The following is a 19,284-nucleotide window of genomic DNA, read 5'->3' as shown; positions in this document are numbered from 1 at the left end:
CATTTCAAATCTGCGAAAGTTTTAAGTAAGCAACATTTATTTCTTTCACACAATTAACTTTTAAGTAAAGGACATTATGCCTATGTGAATGTGAGTTTACATGACTGAGTTACAGCAAAAAAAGCCATGTAAATGACAACTGTTTTGAAACTGGAACATAAAGTAAGGATTACATGTTACTCTCCAAATAATGATTCAAGATTTTACTGTCTTGTTACATGAAGTAGGAGGTGGTATTAAAACTGGCTCAGTTTGCTTCTGCATCAGTATGCATGTGTCCTCACTGCAATTTTCATGGGCAAATTCAGTTTCACCCACAATGCATATTACGGTGATGTTACAATTCTGCTTCATCCCACAAAGTTAATTATATTTCAAATATGATTGGGCAAAGACATTGCCCCTGTGTTTGGCATTCATCACTTATGGTGTAGAGTCTCTCTTTAATCAAGTGATGATTAAAATATTAATTCCTATTACATCCATTTCTTTGAACTTTCAGACATTGTTTGGAATACTTAACAATAGCTTAACCCTATCCAATCCAGTTTTTCTACTCCCTGCATTCTCCTCAATTCTTATATATTTTACATGGGTAAGATTACAAGGCATTACATTTTATAACAGCATGGTTTTAAAAAAAGTAAAATGCAATATGAGATCACTTAGACAATTTTCTATTCTTTTACACTACTCTTTGAAACTATATTGGTGTTTGTGTACAACTTCTTTCTGTATGATACTTCTTAAAACATTCTCCCATGTGCAGTACAGGCTTCCTCTGGAATGTTTTGTAACAGAAAATCTTTTTTCTTCTTCCTCCTTTCTCCTTGCATTTGCTGTAGACCATGCAATCCTTTGATTTTTTTTTTCACATTGTAAAATGCATTTTCCCATTTAGTCTTTCCTCAGTGTCAAGACAATAACGGTCTTTCTCTTTTCTTTGAATTTGTATTTCTCGCCTGGCCAACTAGCTGTAGGAAAGGTGAGTCTGCAGTTTTCCACGTTCATTTTTGTCCACTGAGTAAAGAATATAACTGTTCACTATAAGAACTTCATTCAGCCAGAATAATAATTTTTCCTGCCATTTGTGAGACTGCCTTTTAAAATAATAGCAACCACAGTACCAACCAGCTCTGCCAACTCCTCCCATAAGCTTAATGTATTCCAAAATATCAGTAGGTTTCAGGAACTGCACAGGCTCTTTCTTTCTGTAAAGAGTGGTCAATTTGGTTTGAGGACCAAAGAACGAACTCAACGTAGTCATTAACATCTTGTCATGGAATGAAATACCCTCTTTTCATCTCACTTTGATAGGCACATAACTCATATTCAGCAAGTTTTGTCTCTTTCAAATCGCACGGAAAATCCTTCCTACAAGGTGTAACTGTACCTTTTATACGTGCAAATTGAGGACTCGTGTAGAACTTGTCAGTACAGATCTGATAGCCTGAACCACCTGCAGAAGCCAGCAATTACTGTTCCAAATGAACCACTATTCGGGTAACGAAAGGTAAATCAAGAGGAATTAGACTTTCTGTAGTTGTCTTTCCATAATATGAAATGTGAGAAAGAAGAGAGACATTTTCTGAATCACAAAGACAGAAAACTTTTAAAACCCCTTTGTAGGCAGCACTTCAATACTTCCTTCGAATCCTACTGAGTTCTCATCTATAGCCACATTTCTTTTTGGTAAATAAAGTTCTTTGCATTTCCTGTCAATGTCATCAGGATAGTTCTTCACCTTGCTTCTTCTCGAATGTTGACACTATTCAGCTGTGACAGGTGGAACTAAATTCAGCATCCGAAATATGTGAGAAAAAACATCCTTGAAAAATAGCGTTCATTGTAGCCAATCTTCTGTAAAATAGTCAACTAATTCGGCCTTCAAATTCAAGGCTATGTTCAATATAACACCAAGAAAAGTCTTCAGTAGTTCTACTGAAACAGTCCTCCACAAGTGCACAATGAGTGTTTTGTAAATGGAGTGACTTTCTGTATCTTTTTTTTGCATACATATTTGTAGCATTCACAATTTTTACTAATTAGACTTTCAGCGAAAGAGCTGAAAATACTCAAGTTCGGATTTTGTTCAAACTCCATGAGCAATGGTGAAACTTTGCTCTGTGACACAAACAGGAAACTTCATGAGATCATTGTTGCCATCACAATAAACTTCTGGTACTAGCTACATGTTGTGTCACCAGTAAATACTGATTCACTAGAACTTTTATCATGGCACACAGTGGAAGTTTCTCCCCAATCACTTTCATCACTAAATTTTCCTTTGTCCTCAAATACATTGATAAGCCACCTGCCAATACAATCATCACTCACACATTTTCCACCAGATGATATCATATTAGAAATATGCAAATGCAAAATGGTTTGAGTTGTCAGATCTTTGTACAAAGTGCTGCCATGTGCCTAGTAAATTCCAACAATGAAGTGTACAGAAAGCACCATAATGGAAACATGTACGACATCTTCCAACATCGGAACCTTAACAGAAAATCATAATGTTGGACACAGTCTGACAGCAGACCAGAAAGCTTTTAAGACTAGTTTTCTTGGAGTTTTACAAATGTTTGTTATAAAATCTGTCAACATCTCACAACTTGCATTTATCATACACTGAATACTGGGGAGCACAGCCAAATATGCAGTATGTTGTACCCTATCAATTTGATGCTCCATTTGGTCAGACTGTACAACCTCTTGTTACATGAGGTGACAAAATTACAACTTTTTGTGGTATAAGAAGTTCAAGCCGTTAAGTCAAGGAATTCATTTACATTTTAATTAAGAATTCTAATCACAGACTAGACACTACATGGTTATGTTAAGACGAAAGACATCAACCTCCTCCCCTCCCCCCCCCCCCCCCCAACACACAAAACAGTTTATTAAGCAAAACATCCCTCCATGGAAGTAGAACACAAGAGAGCAACAAGGCTCTTACTATCCTGCAAAAACTACATAGTACTGCATGTTACTGGGAGGTTTACAAATGTACTCTACGTAAAATTACATACCTATTACTGCCAGTCATACTGAGCATGTGAGTAATGGAAAATACAAATCACCTATGTTAGCATAATTCAGAAATATGGAGTGACACCAGTTATATCCCGCACTGAGGGTTTCGAGAACAGTGAAAGAATTTATTATATTTGGAAAATTTGAAGCCAGTTTGTATGTCGTTTTAATCTATGAAGTGTTATGTATAAATGGCTGATAAATCTAAGACATGCTTTAATTTTCTTTCGATTCAAAACAAGGAAGTAAGTTGTTCATAGTCACATGACCGGGCATAGTCACATGACCGGGCATAGTCACATGACCGGGCATAGTCACATGACCGGGCATAGTCACATGACCGGGCATAGTCACATGACCGGGCATAGTCACATGACCGGGCATAGTCACATGACCGGGCATAGTCACATGACCGGGCATAGTCACATGACCGGGCATAGTCACATGACCGGGCATAGTCACATGACCGGGCATAGTCACATGACCGGGCATAGTCACATGACCGGGCATAGTCACATGACCGGGCATAGTCACATGACCGGGCATAGTCACATGACCGGGCATAGTCACATGACCGGGCATAGTCACATGACCGGGCATAGTCACATGACCGGGCATAGTCACATGACCGGGCATAGTCACATGACCGGGCATAGTCACATGACCGGGCATAGTCACATGACCGGGCATAGTCACATGACCGGGCATAGTCACATGACCGGGCATAGTCACATGACCGGGCATAGTCACATGACCGGGCATAGTCACATGACCGGGCATAGTCACATGACCGGGCATAGTCACATGACCGGGCATAGTCACATGACCGGGCATAGTCACATGACCGGGCATAGTCACATGACCGGGCATAGTCACATGACCGGGCATAGTCACATGACCGGGCATAGTCACATGACCGGGCATAGTCACATGACCGGGCATAGTCACATGACCGGGCATAGTCACATGACCGGGCATAGTCACATGACCGGGCATAGTCACATGACCGGGCATAGTCACATGACCGGGCATAGTCACATGACCGGGCATAGTCACATGACCGGGCATAGTCACATGACCGGGCATAGTCACATGACCGGGCATAGTCACATGACCGGGCATAGTCACATGACCGGGCATAGTCACATGACCGGGCATAGTCACATGACCGGGCATAGTCACATGACCGGGCATAGTCACATGACCGGGCATAGTCACATGACCGGGCATAGTCACATGACCGGGCATAGTCACATGACCGGGCATAGTCACATGACCGGGCATAGTCACATGACCGGGCATAGTCACATGACCGGGCATAGTCACATGACCGGGCATAGTCACATGACCGGGCATAGTCACATGACCGGGCATAGTCACATGACCGGGCATAGTCACATGACCGGGCATAGTCACATGACCGGGCATAGTCACATGACCGGGCATAGTCACATGACCGGGCATAGTCACATGACCGGGCATAGTCACATGACCGGGCATAGTCACATGACCGGGCATAGTCACATGACCGGGCATAGTCACATGACCGGGCATAGTCACATGACCGGGCATAGTCACATGACCGGGCATAGTCACATGACCGGGCATAGTCACATGACCGGGCATAGTCACATGACCGGGCATAGTCACATGACCGGGCATAGTCACATGACCGGGCATAGTCACATGACCGGGCATAGTCACATGACCGGGCATAGTCACATGACCGGGCATAGTCACATGACCGGGCATAGTCACATGACCGGGCATAGTCACATGACCGGGCATAGTCACATGACCGGGCATAGTCACATGACCGGGCATAGTCACATGACCGGGCATAGTCACATGACCGGGCATAGTCACATGACCGGGCATAGTCACATGACCGGGCATAGTCACATGACCGGGCATAGTCACATGACCGGGCATAGTCACATGACCGGGCATAGTCACATGACCGGGCATAGTCACATGACCGGGCATAGTCACATGACCGGGCATAGTCACATGACCGGGCATAGTCACATGACCGGGCATAGTCACATGACCGGGCATAGTCACATGACCGGGCATAGTCACATGACCGGGCATAGTCACATGACCGGGCATAGTCACATGACCGGGCATAGTCACATGACCGGGCATAGTCACATGACCGGGCATAGTCACATGACCGGGCATAGTCACATGACCGGGCATAGTCACATGACCGGGCATAGTCACATGACCGGGCATAGTCACATGACCGGGCATAGTCACATGACCGGGCATAGTCACATGACCGGGCATAGTCACATGACCGGGCATAGTCACATGACCGGGCATAGTCACATGACCGGGCATAGTCACATGACCGGGCATAGTCACATGACCGGGCATAGTCACATGACCGGGCATAGTCACATGACCGGGCATAGTCACATGACCGGGCATAGTCACATGACCGGGCATAGTCACATGACCGGGCATAGTCACATGACCGGGCATAGTCACATGACCGGGCATAGTCACATGACCGGGCATAGTCACATGACCGGGCATAGTCACATGACCGGGCATAGTCACATGACCGGGCATAGTCACATGATCGGGCATAGTCACATTCCAATTCAAAGTTGTGCAGCATGAAAAGTGATCTTGGAAAATACCTTTGCAGGAAGATATGACAACCTGCTGCTATCATTATTAATTTTACTGACAATGAGAACCAGAAACGTGCGATAGTGCCAACAGCGAAAGTGACAGAAGGTGTAAGCAAACCTTGACAAAGAAAAGGTGAAGCAAGTTAATGGTGTGCAAATCATGGAAGGAGAGAGACAATGTCAAGTGGAGCAGGATTTAAGTATCAGCCCCAAAACAGAACTAGTAAAATGCATCTAAGTATTTCACTGATGAGATACGTAAATGCATTATTAGTCAGCAATTTCTTTGGTACTATGAACAATAAAGGGAAACTCTCTCTGCAAAAACTTCACTGCTTTTGCTGCACAAAACTGGACTTAGCAAAGAAACTAAGAGAAAAATCTATACCATCTACCAGATTTGATTTCAAAAGAAGTCTAAATAAACGAGTCATTTTTCATATACACTATACTGTGAATAAATGTAGAAAAGTGACAGCATCCAACAAGTACTGTCAAAGAGCAGTGCCAGGTATTTTTTCATTGTTCCGAACATTGGGTTTCACTTCATTGTCATTTCTCTTCTATGACGATAAGAAGAAAACTTCAGACTATCATGTAACAATGGACAGTAAATAATTAAAAATAGAGAGAGACAATTAAAGGCAAACTTTTTGATTGATTAAGAGCACCAACCTTCTCAAACTTTTGCACGACAATGGTTCCCTACCTCCTATTGCCATACCATCTAGTAAATCCTAATGAACTGGTCTGGGATCTTGCAAAGAAGAAGATCCATAGACATAATACGTCAAGTATCTCTCTGAACCCAAAATAAATAATGGTTGATGCATTTGTTGCTAATAAACAAACATTGTGTATCACCTTTTCTGGCGCAAGTCTTTAAATGTAATACTACTACTTTGGTGATTTGCATGTCAATTTCACTGATTTTTTTATTCAATATTAGTCTTGAAGAACCAAGTTTGCCGAGATCGCTAGCAATTCTTTTCATTACTATGACCGGTTCCAACAGAGCAACAGGTCATCATTTGCTCTGAAAGGTACAAAAACAAACAGCGTAAATGAAGAGGGCAAACATATACGATTTCTTATAGCCACTGTATACACTACTTCAACCTTAGACAGTAGCTTGTAACATTATTAGATGTACACGCTTGCAACACTGGAAGTCACATAGTGATGATGTGTTAAGTTTTTGTTAAAAGTGGCACAGAAAATCAGTATATAACAAATAAAACAACACAGAGTTAAAATGTACAAGATAAAAAATCGCTGATTTCCCAGCATACACTAATGGCTCAAACCATGATGGTGACTTACACTTGGTGATCAAAAGTATCCGGACACATGGCTGCAAATGACTTACAAGATTGTGGCACCTTCCATCGGTAATGCTGGAATTCAATATAATGCTGGTCCACCCGTAGCTGTGATGACAGCTTCCACTCTCGCAGGCATATCTTCAATCAGGTGCAGGAAGGTTTCTTGGGGAAGGGCAGCCCATTCTTCATGGAGTGCAGCACTGAGGAGAGGTATCGATGTCAGGGTTCCAGAACAACTCAAAGTTGTTCTATAGCATTCAGGTCAGGACTCTGTGCAGGCCAGTCCATTAGAGGGATGTTATTGTCGTGTAGCCACTCTGCCACAGGCCGTGCATTATGAGCAGGTGCTCGATAGTTTTGAAAGGTGCAATCACCATCCCCGAATTGCTCTTCAACAGTGGGAAGCAAGAAGGTGCTTAAAACATCAATGAAGGCTTGTGCTGTGAGAGTGCCACACAAAACAAGGGGTGCAAGCTCTCTCCATGAAAAACACGTCCACACAATAACACCACCGCCTCCGAATTTTACTGTTGGTACTACTCATGCTGGCAGACGACGTTCACTGGGCATTCGCCATACTCACACCCAGCCATCGGATTGTCACATTGTGTACCGTAATTTGTCACTCCACACAATATTTCTCCACTGTTCCATCATCCAATATTTATGCTCCTTACATCAAGCAAGGCATTGTATGGCATTTACTGGCGTGATGTGTGGCTTATGAGCAGCCGCTCGACCGTGAAACCCAAGTTTTCTCGCCTCCCGCCTAACTGTCATAGTACTTGTAGTGGATCCTGATGCAGTTTGGAATTCCTGTGTGATGGTCTGGATAGATGTCTACCGATTGCACATTTCGACCCTCTTCAACTGTCAGTGGTCTGTCAGTCAACACACGAGGTTGGCCTGTACGTTTTTGTGCTGTACATGTCCCTTCACGTTTCCTCTTCACTATCACATCGGAAACAGTGTACATAGGGATGTTTAGGCGTGTGGAAAATTTTGCTTACAGACGTATGATACTAGTGACACCCAATCACCTGACCACGTCCGAAGTCCATGAGTTCTGCGGAGTGCCCTATTCTGCTCTTTCACGGTGTCTAATGAATACTGAGGTCGCTGATATGGAGTACCTGGCACTTTATGGAAGCACAATGCCACTAATAGGAAAAACAAAAGTTTTTGAAGGTGTCCGGATACTTTTGCTCACAGAGTGCAGCTAGTATAAAATTTCTCAGATAAATAAGTATAAAGTTGTTTACATAGTGGTGTCCCATAATCTATAAATCGATACATGTACCACATTGGAATTAAGTCTTTTTTTCTATCTCACAGATTTTAAACAACAATCTGTTTTGAAAATATACAGCATCATTTTCTTTAAAGTAAAATTTACAATTAAATATACATCATTGGTTTACATGTAATGGATGACAAACTGTCATTTTTAGAAAGTAAGTTCACATAGTTCAGATTATTAATCAACACAGAGTCTGTATGTGTGGATGGATATGTGCGTGTGTGCGAGTGTATACCTGTCCTTTTTTCCCCCTAAGGTAATTCTTTCCGCTCCCGGGATTGGAATGACTCCTTACCCTCTCCTTTAAAACCCACTTCCTTTCGTCTTCCCCTCTCCTTCCCTCTTTCCTGATGAGGCAACAATTTGTTGCGAAAGCTTGAATTTTGTGTGTATGTTTGTGTTTGTTTGTGTGTCTATCGACCTGCCAGCGTTTTTGTTCGGTAAGTCACCTCATCTTTGTATTTTTTTATATATATATATATATATATATATATATATATATATATATATATATACGAGGGCGGTTCAGAAAGTAACCTCCGATTGGTCACAGTGCGGGTTGTGGGAGGAGTAGCGACGTCATCTGTGCGTTCACGCACTCAACAGGTCAGTCGGCATCAAGCCGTGGTCGAGTGAACGTCGTACCTGCGCTAGTTTAGTTTTTGTGGCAGTTTGAAATGTGTGCTGCAATAGAAAACCCCGCCAAATGTGAAGTGCGTGCTGTCATAAGGTTTTATACAGCCAAAGGATATTCTGCAGCAGCTATTCATCGTGAGCTTTGTGCCGTGTACGGACCAAGAGTTATGAGTGAAGGAGTTGTCCGTGAATGGGTACGTTTATTTAAAAGTTGACGAGAAAACGTTCATGATGAAGAGAGGAGTGGTAGACCATCATTGGTGACTGACGAACTCGTTCAGACAGTTGATGCAAAAGTTCGTGAAAATCGACGTTTCTCAATGTCGGAGTTGTCTACTGGTTTTCCACAGATTTCTAAGACTCTCTTGTACGAGATAGTGACAGCAAGATTGGGTTACCGTAAGTTCTGTGCACGATGGGTGCCCAAAATTCTTACCAACCACCACAAAACTCAAAGAATGGCCTCTGCATTAGACTTTCTGTCACGTTATGAGGACGAAGGAGAACCATTGTTAAACAGAATCGTGACCGGTGACGAAACCTGGATTAAGTACGTGAACCCTGAGACAAAACAACAATCAAAGATGTGGGCACATTCAAATTCGCCTACCAAACCAAGAAAAGCCTCGCAAGATTTTTCTGCCAGAAAACTGATGGCAACGGTGTTTTGGGATGCCAAAGGGGTGTTGTTGGTTGAATTCATGGAACGTGGTACGACCATTAATCAAGACGTGTACTGTGAAACAATAAAAAAGTTACGACGGGCTATACAGAACAAACGCCGTGGTATGCTGACTTCCGGTATCGTTTCTTTGCACGATAACGCCCGTCCTCACTCTGCTCGCAGAACAACGGCCCTTCTTGAGTCCTTCAAGTGGGACGTTATCAACCATCCACCTTACAGCCCAGACCTGGCGCCAAGTGATTATCACCTCTTCATGCATTTGAAGAAATGGCTCGGGTCACAGCGGTTTGATGACGACGAAGAGCTCAAAGATGCGGTCACAGGCTGGCTCCAGGCACAAGCGGGTGATTTTTATGCAGAAGGAATTTCAAAGCTTGTGAAGAGATACGATAAGTGCCTCAATCGCTATGGAGACTATGTAGAAAAATAGTGCAAAGATGTAGTTTTAAGATGTATATATTAAAATATTTTTATTTAACTTGGTGTATTTTTTTAAATCAGCCGGAGGTTACTTTCTGAACGGCCCTCGTATATATATATATATATATATATATATATATATATATATATAAAATAAAATTTGTGCATGTACTGTGGAATTTGAAGCTTACATATGATAAAGTGCTCATAGTTTGCCCTTTCTAGCTTTCAGTATAAGTAGACACAAAGTACATCAGCAAAACATCTTGTATGTTTAAATTGTGTGTTATTTTATTTGTAACATGCAGATGTTCCCCACCACTATTACAAATTGATGCAACATCATTATGCGGCTTTCAGTATTGTAACAAGCACCTGTACATCTAAATATGAAATAGAGCATGTCTGAGCCATCTTCAACAGGGATCTTTGTTTTTGTAACTTGCAGACCCAATGATGACAACACAGATCTGTCAAAACTGGTAACAGTAATAAAAAGAATTGCTAGCAAATCTTGGAAAACTTGATTCTTCGAGAATAATATAACTTTCAGATTGCTCCCAATGATTGATGCAAATTCGTCAAACATATATTTTATATTCAAGTAGCTTTTCAGCTGGCCGCACAAGACTGTGTGGACTTCTTTGCAGGCGTTTCCACTAGAGACTTTAAGCAGTTGCCGACAATTGAACCTCTGGTGTCGGTGATATTAGCTGAACACATGAACCATTAGACCATTCGGTAAATTTGCTTATGCAGTTATACTAGATTTTAGTGTTGTGACATTAAAAGACCCTAAAGGCTGTCAGTCATCCACTTTTAACACTCTGCTGTCCGGTGACACCACAGTGGTGTTGGGCACGAAACAACAGTCAATGGCCAGCGACACCATAGTGGTGTCGTGAGCATAGTACCGTGCAGTGACTGGCAACACCACTTTAGTATCTTTTGCATTCTGTTGGTGTTCTGTTTAGGTAACAATAAGTTACACACATCAACAAGTTTTTTGTTTTTATAAGTACTTGTGCCCTTTCATCATGGCAGACAAAAGGGACGATACAACTATTTACAATGAATGCATGGAGAAAAACTTGGAGGTTGCCACTACATCATGTACGTCTCATCATGATCCGGTTGATAGACTTTCCGGTCACGTAAAGCAATATCAACTAATAGGCCTACGAATTTCTGAAATGAATAAATGAAAACCAAAAAAGCAAACTTAATGTGCAAGTCTTGCAAGCCTTGTGAAGTTGTGTTACATCTTGGAGACTGTTTTGTTGTATATCATATAAAAGAGAAATACTAAGTACCAAAGACAATGTAAATAAACAAATGTATGAAACAAATTTTTCATTTATTTAGGTATGTATATCTCCGAAATTTCATGAAAGAATGGGAACACGGTTGAGAACTTATGAGAACTAACGATGCGATTAGTAAAACGTAACAATTTATAATCTCTTGAAGATGTCAAGAATGGCCGGCAACAAGTCAAGTAATTCGAATTAGCGATGCCGGCACCAATAAATTTGTACGAGACGTGCGGACAGCAAAGTGTTAAGAATACTGGAGTGTACATTATTGCCACCTCCCCTCACTGCTTCTCAGGTACGAACATGGCAGTGCTGTCACTGTGGCCAGGTTACCAGTTTAATTTGCCATGTAATAAGTATTCTGAACATAAGGGCATCATGTTTGCCAAGTGATTTACAAAAAATAAATAACCATAGAGTGTTGACCTGTATTGCTGTGGGAGTATTATAACACACAGCACATTGTGACTCCTGCCATATACATTATAGATGAAATTTAATTGATCACTGAAAACCAAACATCAACATTCCTTTGTCAATTTTCATTTCTAATTATCCTAAGGAAAATACACTATATGATACTAGAACCAAAGGTAAGTGGACTATGACAAGAAACCTATCAAACCTAACTTTTTTTTCCTACTGCAAAATGTGCAATCAAATCAAGCCAGCATCTCAGTGATGAAAAGTTTCACTTAGGTTATACACACGCACGCACACGTTCTCTTTTGTTCACAGACAACTATACTTACTACCACCAGCAACAGCTGCTTGTGTGGAGTCCATTCCTGAAGTTAGGTAGACATCACTAACAGTCTGAACTGGCCGAAGTTCTACATGATGTTTGTCTACATGTGCATGACCTTGCAGTGGCTGCTGCACTTGTTCAGATGCCACAGCCACATCTGCAGCAGAAGCATGCTGATCTTTTTGTTCCTTCAATAGAGAGTCCTGCACAGATGCTGGTTCCACTGTAGCTTTTGCTGACTCAGTATTTTTACTCGGTCCTCTGTTAGCAGGTGGCCGTGGATGAATAACAGTCAACTAAACAAAAAGAAAATTAATTCCTGTGACTGCTTAATTTAGTGCTAAATTATTAAATCTAATGAAAACTATATAGTTCATAAATAAATCCCCAGAGTACAAAGAATTATGAGGGGGTTCCGAATTCAGTCTATAATAGAAACTTAAAACCTTTTTACACAAATGAAAGCAAATTGAGGCAGAAAACTACTATACTCTTAAGATAATTTTGTACTTACACATCTCAATCAATTATTAGAATGACAAAAAGTTATAGAACCAGACGTCCAATAACAAAAGGGAGAACCAATAATGCAGGCATGTGGGGTGGGATAGAGTGAGATAGTTGGGTCGGGGGGGGGGGGTGTGGAGTGGGGTGGAGTGGAGTGGAGTCGGGGCGGGGCAGAGGGGGGTGGAGTGAGGTGGAGTGAAGTGGAGTGGAGTGGAGTGGAGTGGAGTGGAGTGGAGTGGAGTGGAGTGGAGTGGAGTGGAGTGGAGTCGGGGCGGGGCAGGGGGGGTGGAGTCGGGACGGGGCAGGGGGGGGTGGTGTGGGGTGGAGTAGAGTGGAGTCGGGGCGGGGCAGGGGGGGGTGGAGTGGGGTGGAGTAGAGTGGAGTGGAGTCGGGGGGGGGGGGGGTGGAGTGGGGTGGAGTAGAGTGGAGTCGGGGGGGGGGGGGGGTGGGGTGGGGTGGAGTAGAGTGGAGTCGGGGGGGGTGGAGTGGGGTGGAGTAGAGTGGAGTCGGGGCGGGGCAGGGGGGGTGGAGTGGAGTGGAGTGGAGTCGGGGGGGGAGGAGGAGTCGGGGGGGGGGGAGGAGGAGGAGGAGTCGGGGGGGGGGGGAGGAGGAGGAGGAGTCGGGGGGGGGGAGGAGGAGGAGGAGTCGGGGGAGGAGGAGGAGGAGGAGTCGGGGGAGGAGGAGGAGGAGGAGGAGGAGGAGGAGTCGGGGGAGGAGGAGGAGGAGGAGGAGGAGGAGGAGTCGGGGGAGGAGGAGGAGGAGGAGGAGGAGGAGGAGGAGTCGGGGGAGGAGGAGGAGGAGGAGGAGTCGGGGGAGGAGGAGGAGGAGGAGGAGGAGGAGGAGTCGGGGGGGAGGAGGAGGAGGAGGAGGAAGAGTCGGGGGGGAGGAGGAGGAGGAGGAGGAGGAGTCGGGGGGGAGGAGGAGGAGGAGGAGGAGGAGGAGGAGTCGGGGGGGAGGAGGAGGAGGAGGAGGAGGAGGAGGAGTCGGGGGGGAGGAGGAGGAGGAGGAGGAGGAGGAGGAGGAGTCGGGGGGGAGGAGGAGGAGTCGGGGGGAGGAGTCGGGGGGAGGAGGAGGAGTCGGGGGGGAGGAGGAGGAGTCGGGGGGGAGGAGGAGGAGTCGGGGGGGAGGAGGAGGAGTCGGGGGGGAGGAGGAGGAGTCGGGGGGGGAGGAGGAGGAGTCGGGGGGGGAGGAGGAGGAGTCGGGGGGGGAGGAGGAGGAGTCGGGTGGGAGGAGGAGGAGTCGGGGGGGAGGAGGAGGAGGAGGAGGAGGAGGAGGAGGAGGAGTCGGGGGGAGGAGGAGGAGTCGGGGGGAGGAGGAGGAGGAGGAGGAGGAGGAGGAGTCGGGGGGAGGAGGAGGAGTCGGGGGGGAGGAGTCGGGGGGAGGAGGAGGAGGAGTCGGGGGGGAGGAGTCGGGGGGAGGAGGAGGAGGAGGAGGAGTCGGGGGGAGGAGGAGGAGTCGGGGGGGAGGAGGAGGAGTCGGGGGGGAGGAGGAGGAGTCGGGGGGGGAGGAGGAGGAGTCGGGGGGGGAGGAGTCGGGGGGGGGGGGAGGAGTCGGGGGGGGGGGAGGAGTCGGGGGGGGAAGAGTCGGGGGGGGGGGAGGAGTCGGGGGGGGGGAGGAGTCGGGGGGGGAGGAGTCGGGGGGGGGAGGAGGAGTCGGGGGGGGGGGAGGAGGAGTCGGGGGGGAGGAGGAGTCGGGGGGGGGAGGAGTCGGGGGGGGGGAGGAGTCGGGGGGGGGAGGAGTCGGGGGGGGGGGAGGAGTCGGGGGGGGGAGGAGGAGTCGGGGGGAGGAGGAGTCGGGGGGGGAGGAGGAGTCGGGGGGGGGAGGAGGAGTCGGGGGGGGAGGAGGAGTCGGGGGGGGGAGGAGGAGTCGGGGGGGAGGAGGAGTCGGGGGGGGAGGAGGAGTCGGGGGGGAGGAGGAGAAGTCGGGGGGGAGGAGGAGAAGTCGGGGGGGAGGAGGAGAAGTCGGGGGGGAGGAGGAGAAGTCGGGGGGGAGGAGGAGAAGTCGGGGGGGAGGAGGAGAAGTCGGGGGGGAGGAGGAGAAGTCGGGGGGGAGGAGGAGAAGTCGGGGGGGAGGAGGAGAAGTCGGGGGGGAGGAGGAGAAGTCGGGGGGGAGGAGGAGTCGGGGGGGAGGAGGAGGTGTCGGTGGGGAGGAGGAGGAGGAGTCGGGGGGGAGGAGGAGGAGTCGGGGGGGAGGAGGAGGAGTCGGGGGGGAGGAGGAGGAGTCGGGGGGGAGGAGGAGGAGTCGGGGGGGAGGAGGAGGAGTCGGGGGGGAGGAGGAGGAGTCGGGGGGGAGGAGGAGGAGTCGGGGGGGAGGAGGAGGAGTCGGGGGGGAGGAGGAGGAGTCGGGGGGGAGGAGGAGGAGGAGGAGTCGGGGGGGAGGAGGAGGAGGAGTCGGGGGGGAGGAGGAGGAGGAGTCGGGGGGAGGAGGAGGAGGAGTCGGGGGGGAGGAGGAGGAGGAGTCGGGGGGGGGAGGAGGAGGAGTCGGGGGGGGGGGAGGAGGAGGAGTCGGGGGGGAGGAGGAGGAGTCGGGGGGGGGAGGAGGAGGAGTCGGGGGGGGAGGAGGAGGAGTCGGGGGGGGAGGAGGAGGAGTCGGGGGGGGGAGGAGGAGGAGTCGGGGGGGGAGGAGGAGGAGTCGGGGGGGGGGAGGAGGAGGAGTCGGGGGGGAGGAGGAGCTGCAAGAATATAACGAGAAAATTCCCAACTAGCAATAGGACTGACATTCATAAAAGAAAAATATGTTTACTGTCATATACATAGTCATTATTATTATTATTATTATTATTATTATTATTATTATTATTATTATTCTTGATTGTTATAATTATTTTTTTATTGTTATAATTATCATTGTACTAATTTTATAATCTCTATTTTTTCTTTAACATTAATACTGTATAACATGTTATATGTCCTTAATGTTCTGTAGAAGCTGAAATTTGTTGAATCTGAGTATGCCTGGTTAGGTGTAAGAGAGAGCCTGAAGGCCCTAATCTTGCCAGGTAAAATAAATGCATAAATAAATATATTCCTGACTCCAGTTCCACACACAAGCTGTGCTAGACTCTTGTTTCATGATATACTTGAAATCAGTGTCATTGGTCACTGAAAAGACAGTGTCAAAGAGCATCACACTCGCATAAGCAAGAAACGTATTTGTTAACACACGCAGAAAATTGGGCACAAGCTCATAATTAACTGGGTATATCGTTCACAGAGACTGCTCGCACTGTCCAATTGTTGCCAATGTTATATTATCACCCAGGTGCAATGTAGGGACTTTAAGAGTATTCTTTACTTTTGACTGATAGACAGCTCTCCAACAGACTCCCTCCTCTGAAACAGCCTGATAGTAAAAGTGAATCCAATTCAGCCCATCATTTATATGAATCCTAGCCTACCACTGCCCCTTTGCACCCAAATTCCTCCTAGGCAGCCTTCACACTTTTCTATATCTTCACTTGCTACCTGAAAACTTTTTCTATTTTCCATATCCTGGAAACTACCTTATTGTTGTTTTCCATTCATTAGATTCAGTCCTCTTTGTGTAACATTTTAACCTGTATGTTAAATTGGTTCCCTTTTTCCTGTTCGTCAGATGTTTCACAACTTACTCGACCTCACCCTTTTAGGTCTTTGTTTTTGTCTGGTCTGTGACTCAACTGAGTGGTGATTCTGTCCTCTAATTCACTGCTTGTTTGGCCTGTATGTGATTCCTTGAGAGGTATGGCATGGTCTGTAACATAGAAGTTATTAATACTAATATCACAATACACAAATCTACTCTGCATTATGACTGTAAATAATTACATCACATGGCAATGGCTGTTGGGCTGGTTTGATTGGAGACCACCACAAGCCATTAGTGTTAACGGTCACCGTACCCTCGAGGCAGCTGAGAGATGACATAGTCACGCATTTACAATTACTGTATTTACCCAAATCTAAGCCACACCTGAAAAATGAGACTCTAAATTCAAGAGGAAAAAGTAGGTTGCACTTCAAAATCTAAAAAATGTTGATTCATTCTAATATGACATACAAATTAGACAATGGATGAAGATACAGATACAGTAGTTTGGTTCGAGTCGTATGCTTAACAGTCGCTTAAGCATGGTTTTTTGTAGATTAATTTACTCTTTCGGACATTATTTATAGTCGCAGAAGATATAAAAATAAATACTAGAAGTGAGCTGCCAGACTTCATTTCTGACTGTACTACTATTCTGCACAAGAATAATACAAATGTAAACATAACATGATTTGTGTATTCTTCCACGTTTGCTGTTGTCACACACGAGTTCATTAGGCGGACAGAATGTAAGTGAGGAAAAAGCTGAAATCGAAGAATACATGGCGCAATGTTTACAGTTGTGTGTTCTTATAGCAAAGAATGTACGTGATTCACAGTTCACAGGAATCAGCTCGTCACTGGTAGTGACATATCAAGATGTAGCATTGGCCACACAGGCTTGCCAAACAGATTTTCATAGTAGACTTGAAATGTATGACTAGCAACAGTTTTTAAAAAAGCAGCTTACAAATTAAAAGCAGAAATAGAAAACAAAATTTTATTAATAAAACAAATTTTAAGAAGTATTTAAAATATCAATTAGATTATATATAAGTCTAATCCATTCCAGCACCATGGCCTCCAAAAGCCACCCACTTTCATTTGCTTGTACAATTACAGTTTTTAGAAAAACTTCCAATTTCAGTAGTCTTTCGCTTGAAAAATACGAATGGGGGTAACTTATGTTCATCAGCTGTGCAAGCAACCATGACAGACAGCTGTTTTCCACTCCCTGACGTAACAATACTTATATCTTTCTTTCCTCTGGTGTCAACTATATAATTCGATGGCATGTAAAATATATATGAGAGTTTGGTCAGCATTCCCTATCTGGCCAATAAGGTACTGGTTTTCAGTGCGTTGCCTGATTATGAAGCATTGAAATTCCACAAGTTTTTCTTTGTAATTTTTTGGCAGCTTCTGGGCAACTGAAGTTAGCATCTGAAGCGAAAAACCACTGCACTTCATAAAAAGAGCACTCCAGTTGCGACTAGCCTCAAAATTTTCAGTATTTTGCACTCTAGCAATTTCATGTGCCTCAATTTTAAAAAGTTTCACCACTCATACGCAGGAATGTTTGACGCTGTTCCTTAACAAACTTGTTTAAAATTACTTCAAGAGCAAATCGGCCACATTTTGGCCCACTAAGGGCTTCCCTGCACTGGAAAATTCAAATAATTTGTCTATTTGCAGTCGCCATTATCTAACGTTACTCTCATTAATCCCGTACAGTATCGCAGACCTGTCAGACATGTAGCATGAATAGAACTTTTTTCTGCACAAGAAATAACTTCCTTCTGGAATTTGGCTCTATAATGAAAGTGCTTCATTATGGTTCACTAACACAAGCACTTCACAAAATTTAATGAAACAATACGTGAAATCAGAATGATCCACAGCTTACCAACTCATGCAAGAATCTTACAGCCTTATGCATTGTTGGTATTTATGTAAAGAATTTTAATATTTGACCTGCAAAGCATGTCTGTGTAGCGTTGCATATATTCAATGGCAAAAGTTAGTCGTGGTGGCTCCTAGCACAATTTTTCAGGACTTCCATTTCCTCTGCACTTGATTCTAATCCGCAGGCTGTTTTTTGGACCCCAAAAACCAGAAAAAAGCATGGCTGAGATTTGAGTATGTATGATAGTGACATGGCTACCTAATTAAGTGTTCATAACAACGAAAATAATCAATTATTGATAATACATATACACTCACCAAGTGGCAGCAAGGGAACACACACGAAAGGTTTTAACTTTTACAAAGTTTTGGAGCCACTGGCTACTTCTTCTGGGAGAAGAATTGAAGGGGGAAGGAAGAGGGATGAAGGAAAAGGACTGGACAGGTTCAGGGAAAGGGGTACTGTTCAGGAAAGTCACCCAAGACCCCTGGTCAGGGGAGACTTAACGGTAAGGACCAGGGGTCCTGGGTGACTTTCCTGAACAGTACACTTTTCCCTAAACCTCTCCAGCCCCTTTCCTTTGCACTTCTTCCTTCCCCTTCAACTCTTCTGCCAGGAAGAGGAGCTACTGGCTCCCAAAAGCTTGTAGAAGTTAAATCCTTTTGTGTGTATGCTCCCCTGCCACCGCTTGGTGACTAGATTTTTTATCTGTCCATTTACATTATATTATCAATAATTAAGTGATCAGGAATAATACAGCATCAACTGGGTTTTAAAGACGACTGTTGAAATTTTGGGGCTATAGGGCAATGTGTTATCTTGGTTGAATGCATATCCACTGCACGCTGAAGGAAAAATAAGCCTCTAAAACTTCCAAGAACAGGTGTTGGTACTGAGAATACCTGAAAATTGTATGATTTCTAGACGACTGTGGTACCTAACAGTATTTCACCCATAAACAACTCCCATTTACCCATTTTATACAACCATGTGGAAAGACCTAGTATTTACAACATAATGAATGCTTATGCAGTCCCATTTACAGCCAGCGATTCATCCGAAACTACAACTTTTCACCAATATGTAGATTACTGGCTATATTTATGCATCCAATGTAATGTATACTGTTGATGTATAATCGCTCTGCTACTGGAAAGGGGAGGGGGGGCGGTGGGGATTAATTTTTTGCA

At 45.0% G+C, this 19,284-nt stretch overlaps 1 protein-coding gene across 1 annotated transcript in view; it reads right to left on the bottom strand.

The window, feature by feature from the left end:
* LOC124721946 (calsyntenin-1) overlaps positions 1-19,284 on the bottom strand; it is an 81,597-nt gene that overhangs the window by 14,698 nt on the left and 47,615 nt on the right. The window contains exon 15 of the mRNA XM_047247109.1: positions 12,119-12,410. Coding sequence (XP_047103065.1) covers positions 12,119-12,410 — 292 coding nt within the window. The remainder of the gene's footprint in view (positions 1-12,118; positions 12,411-19,284) is intronic.

The sequence above is a fragment of the Schistocerca piceifrons genome, chromosome X (genome assembly GCF_021461385.2).
Source record: "Schistocerca piceifrons isolate TAMUIC-IGC-003096 chromosome X, iqSchPice1.1, whole genome shotgun sequence".
NCBI classification, from domain to species: Eukaryota; Metazoa; Arthropoda; class Insecta; order Orthoptera; family Acrididae; genus Schistocerca; species Schistocerca piceifrons.
Note: the sequence above shows the minus strand (reverse complement) of the source record. Positions and strands in the feature narration are given on the sequence as shown.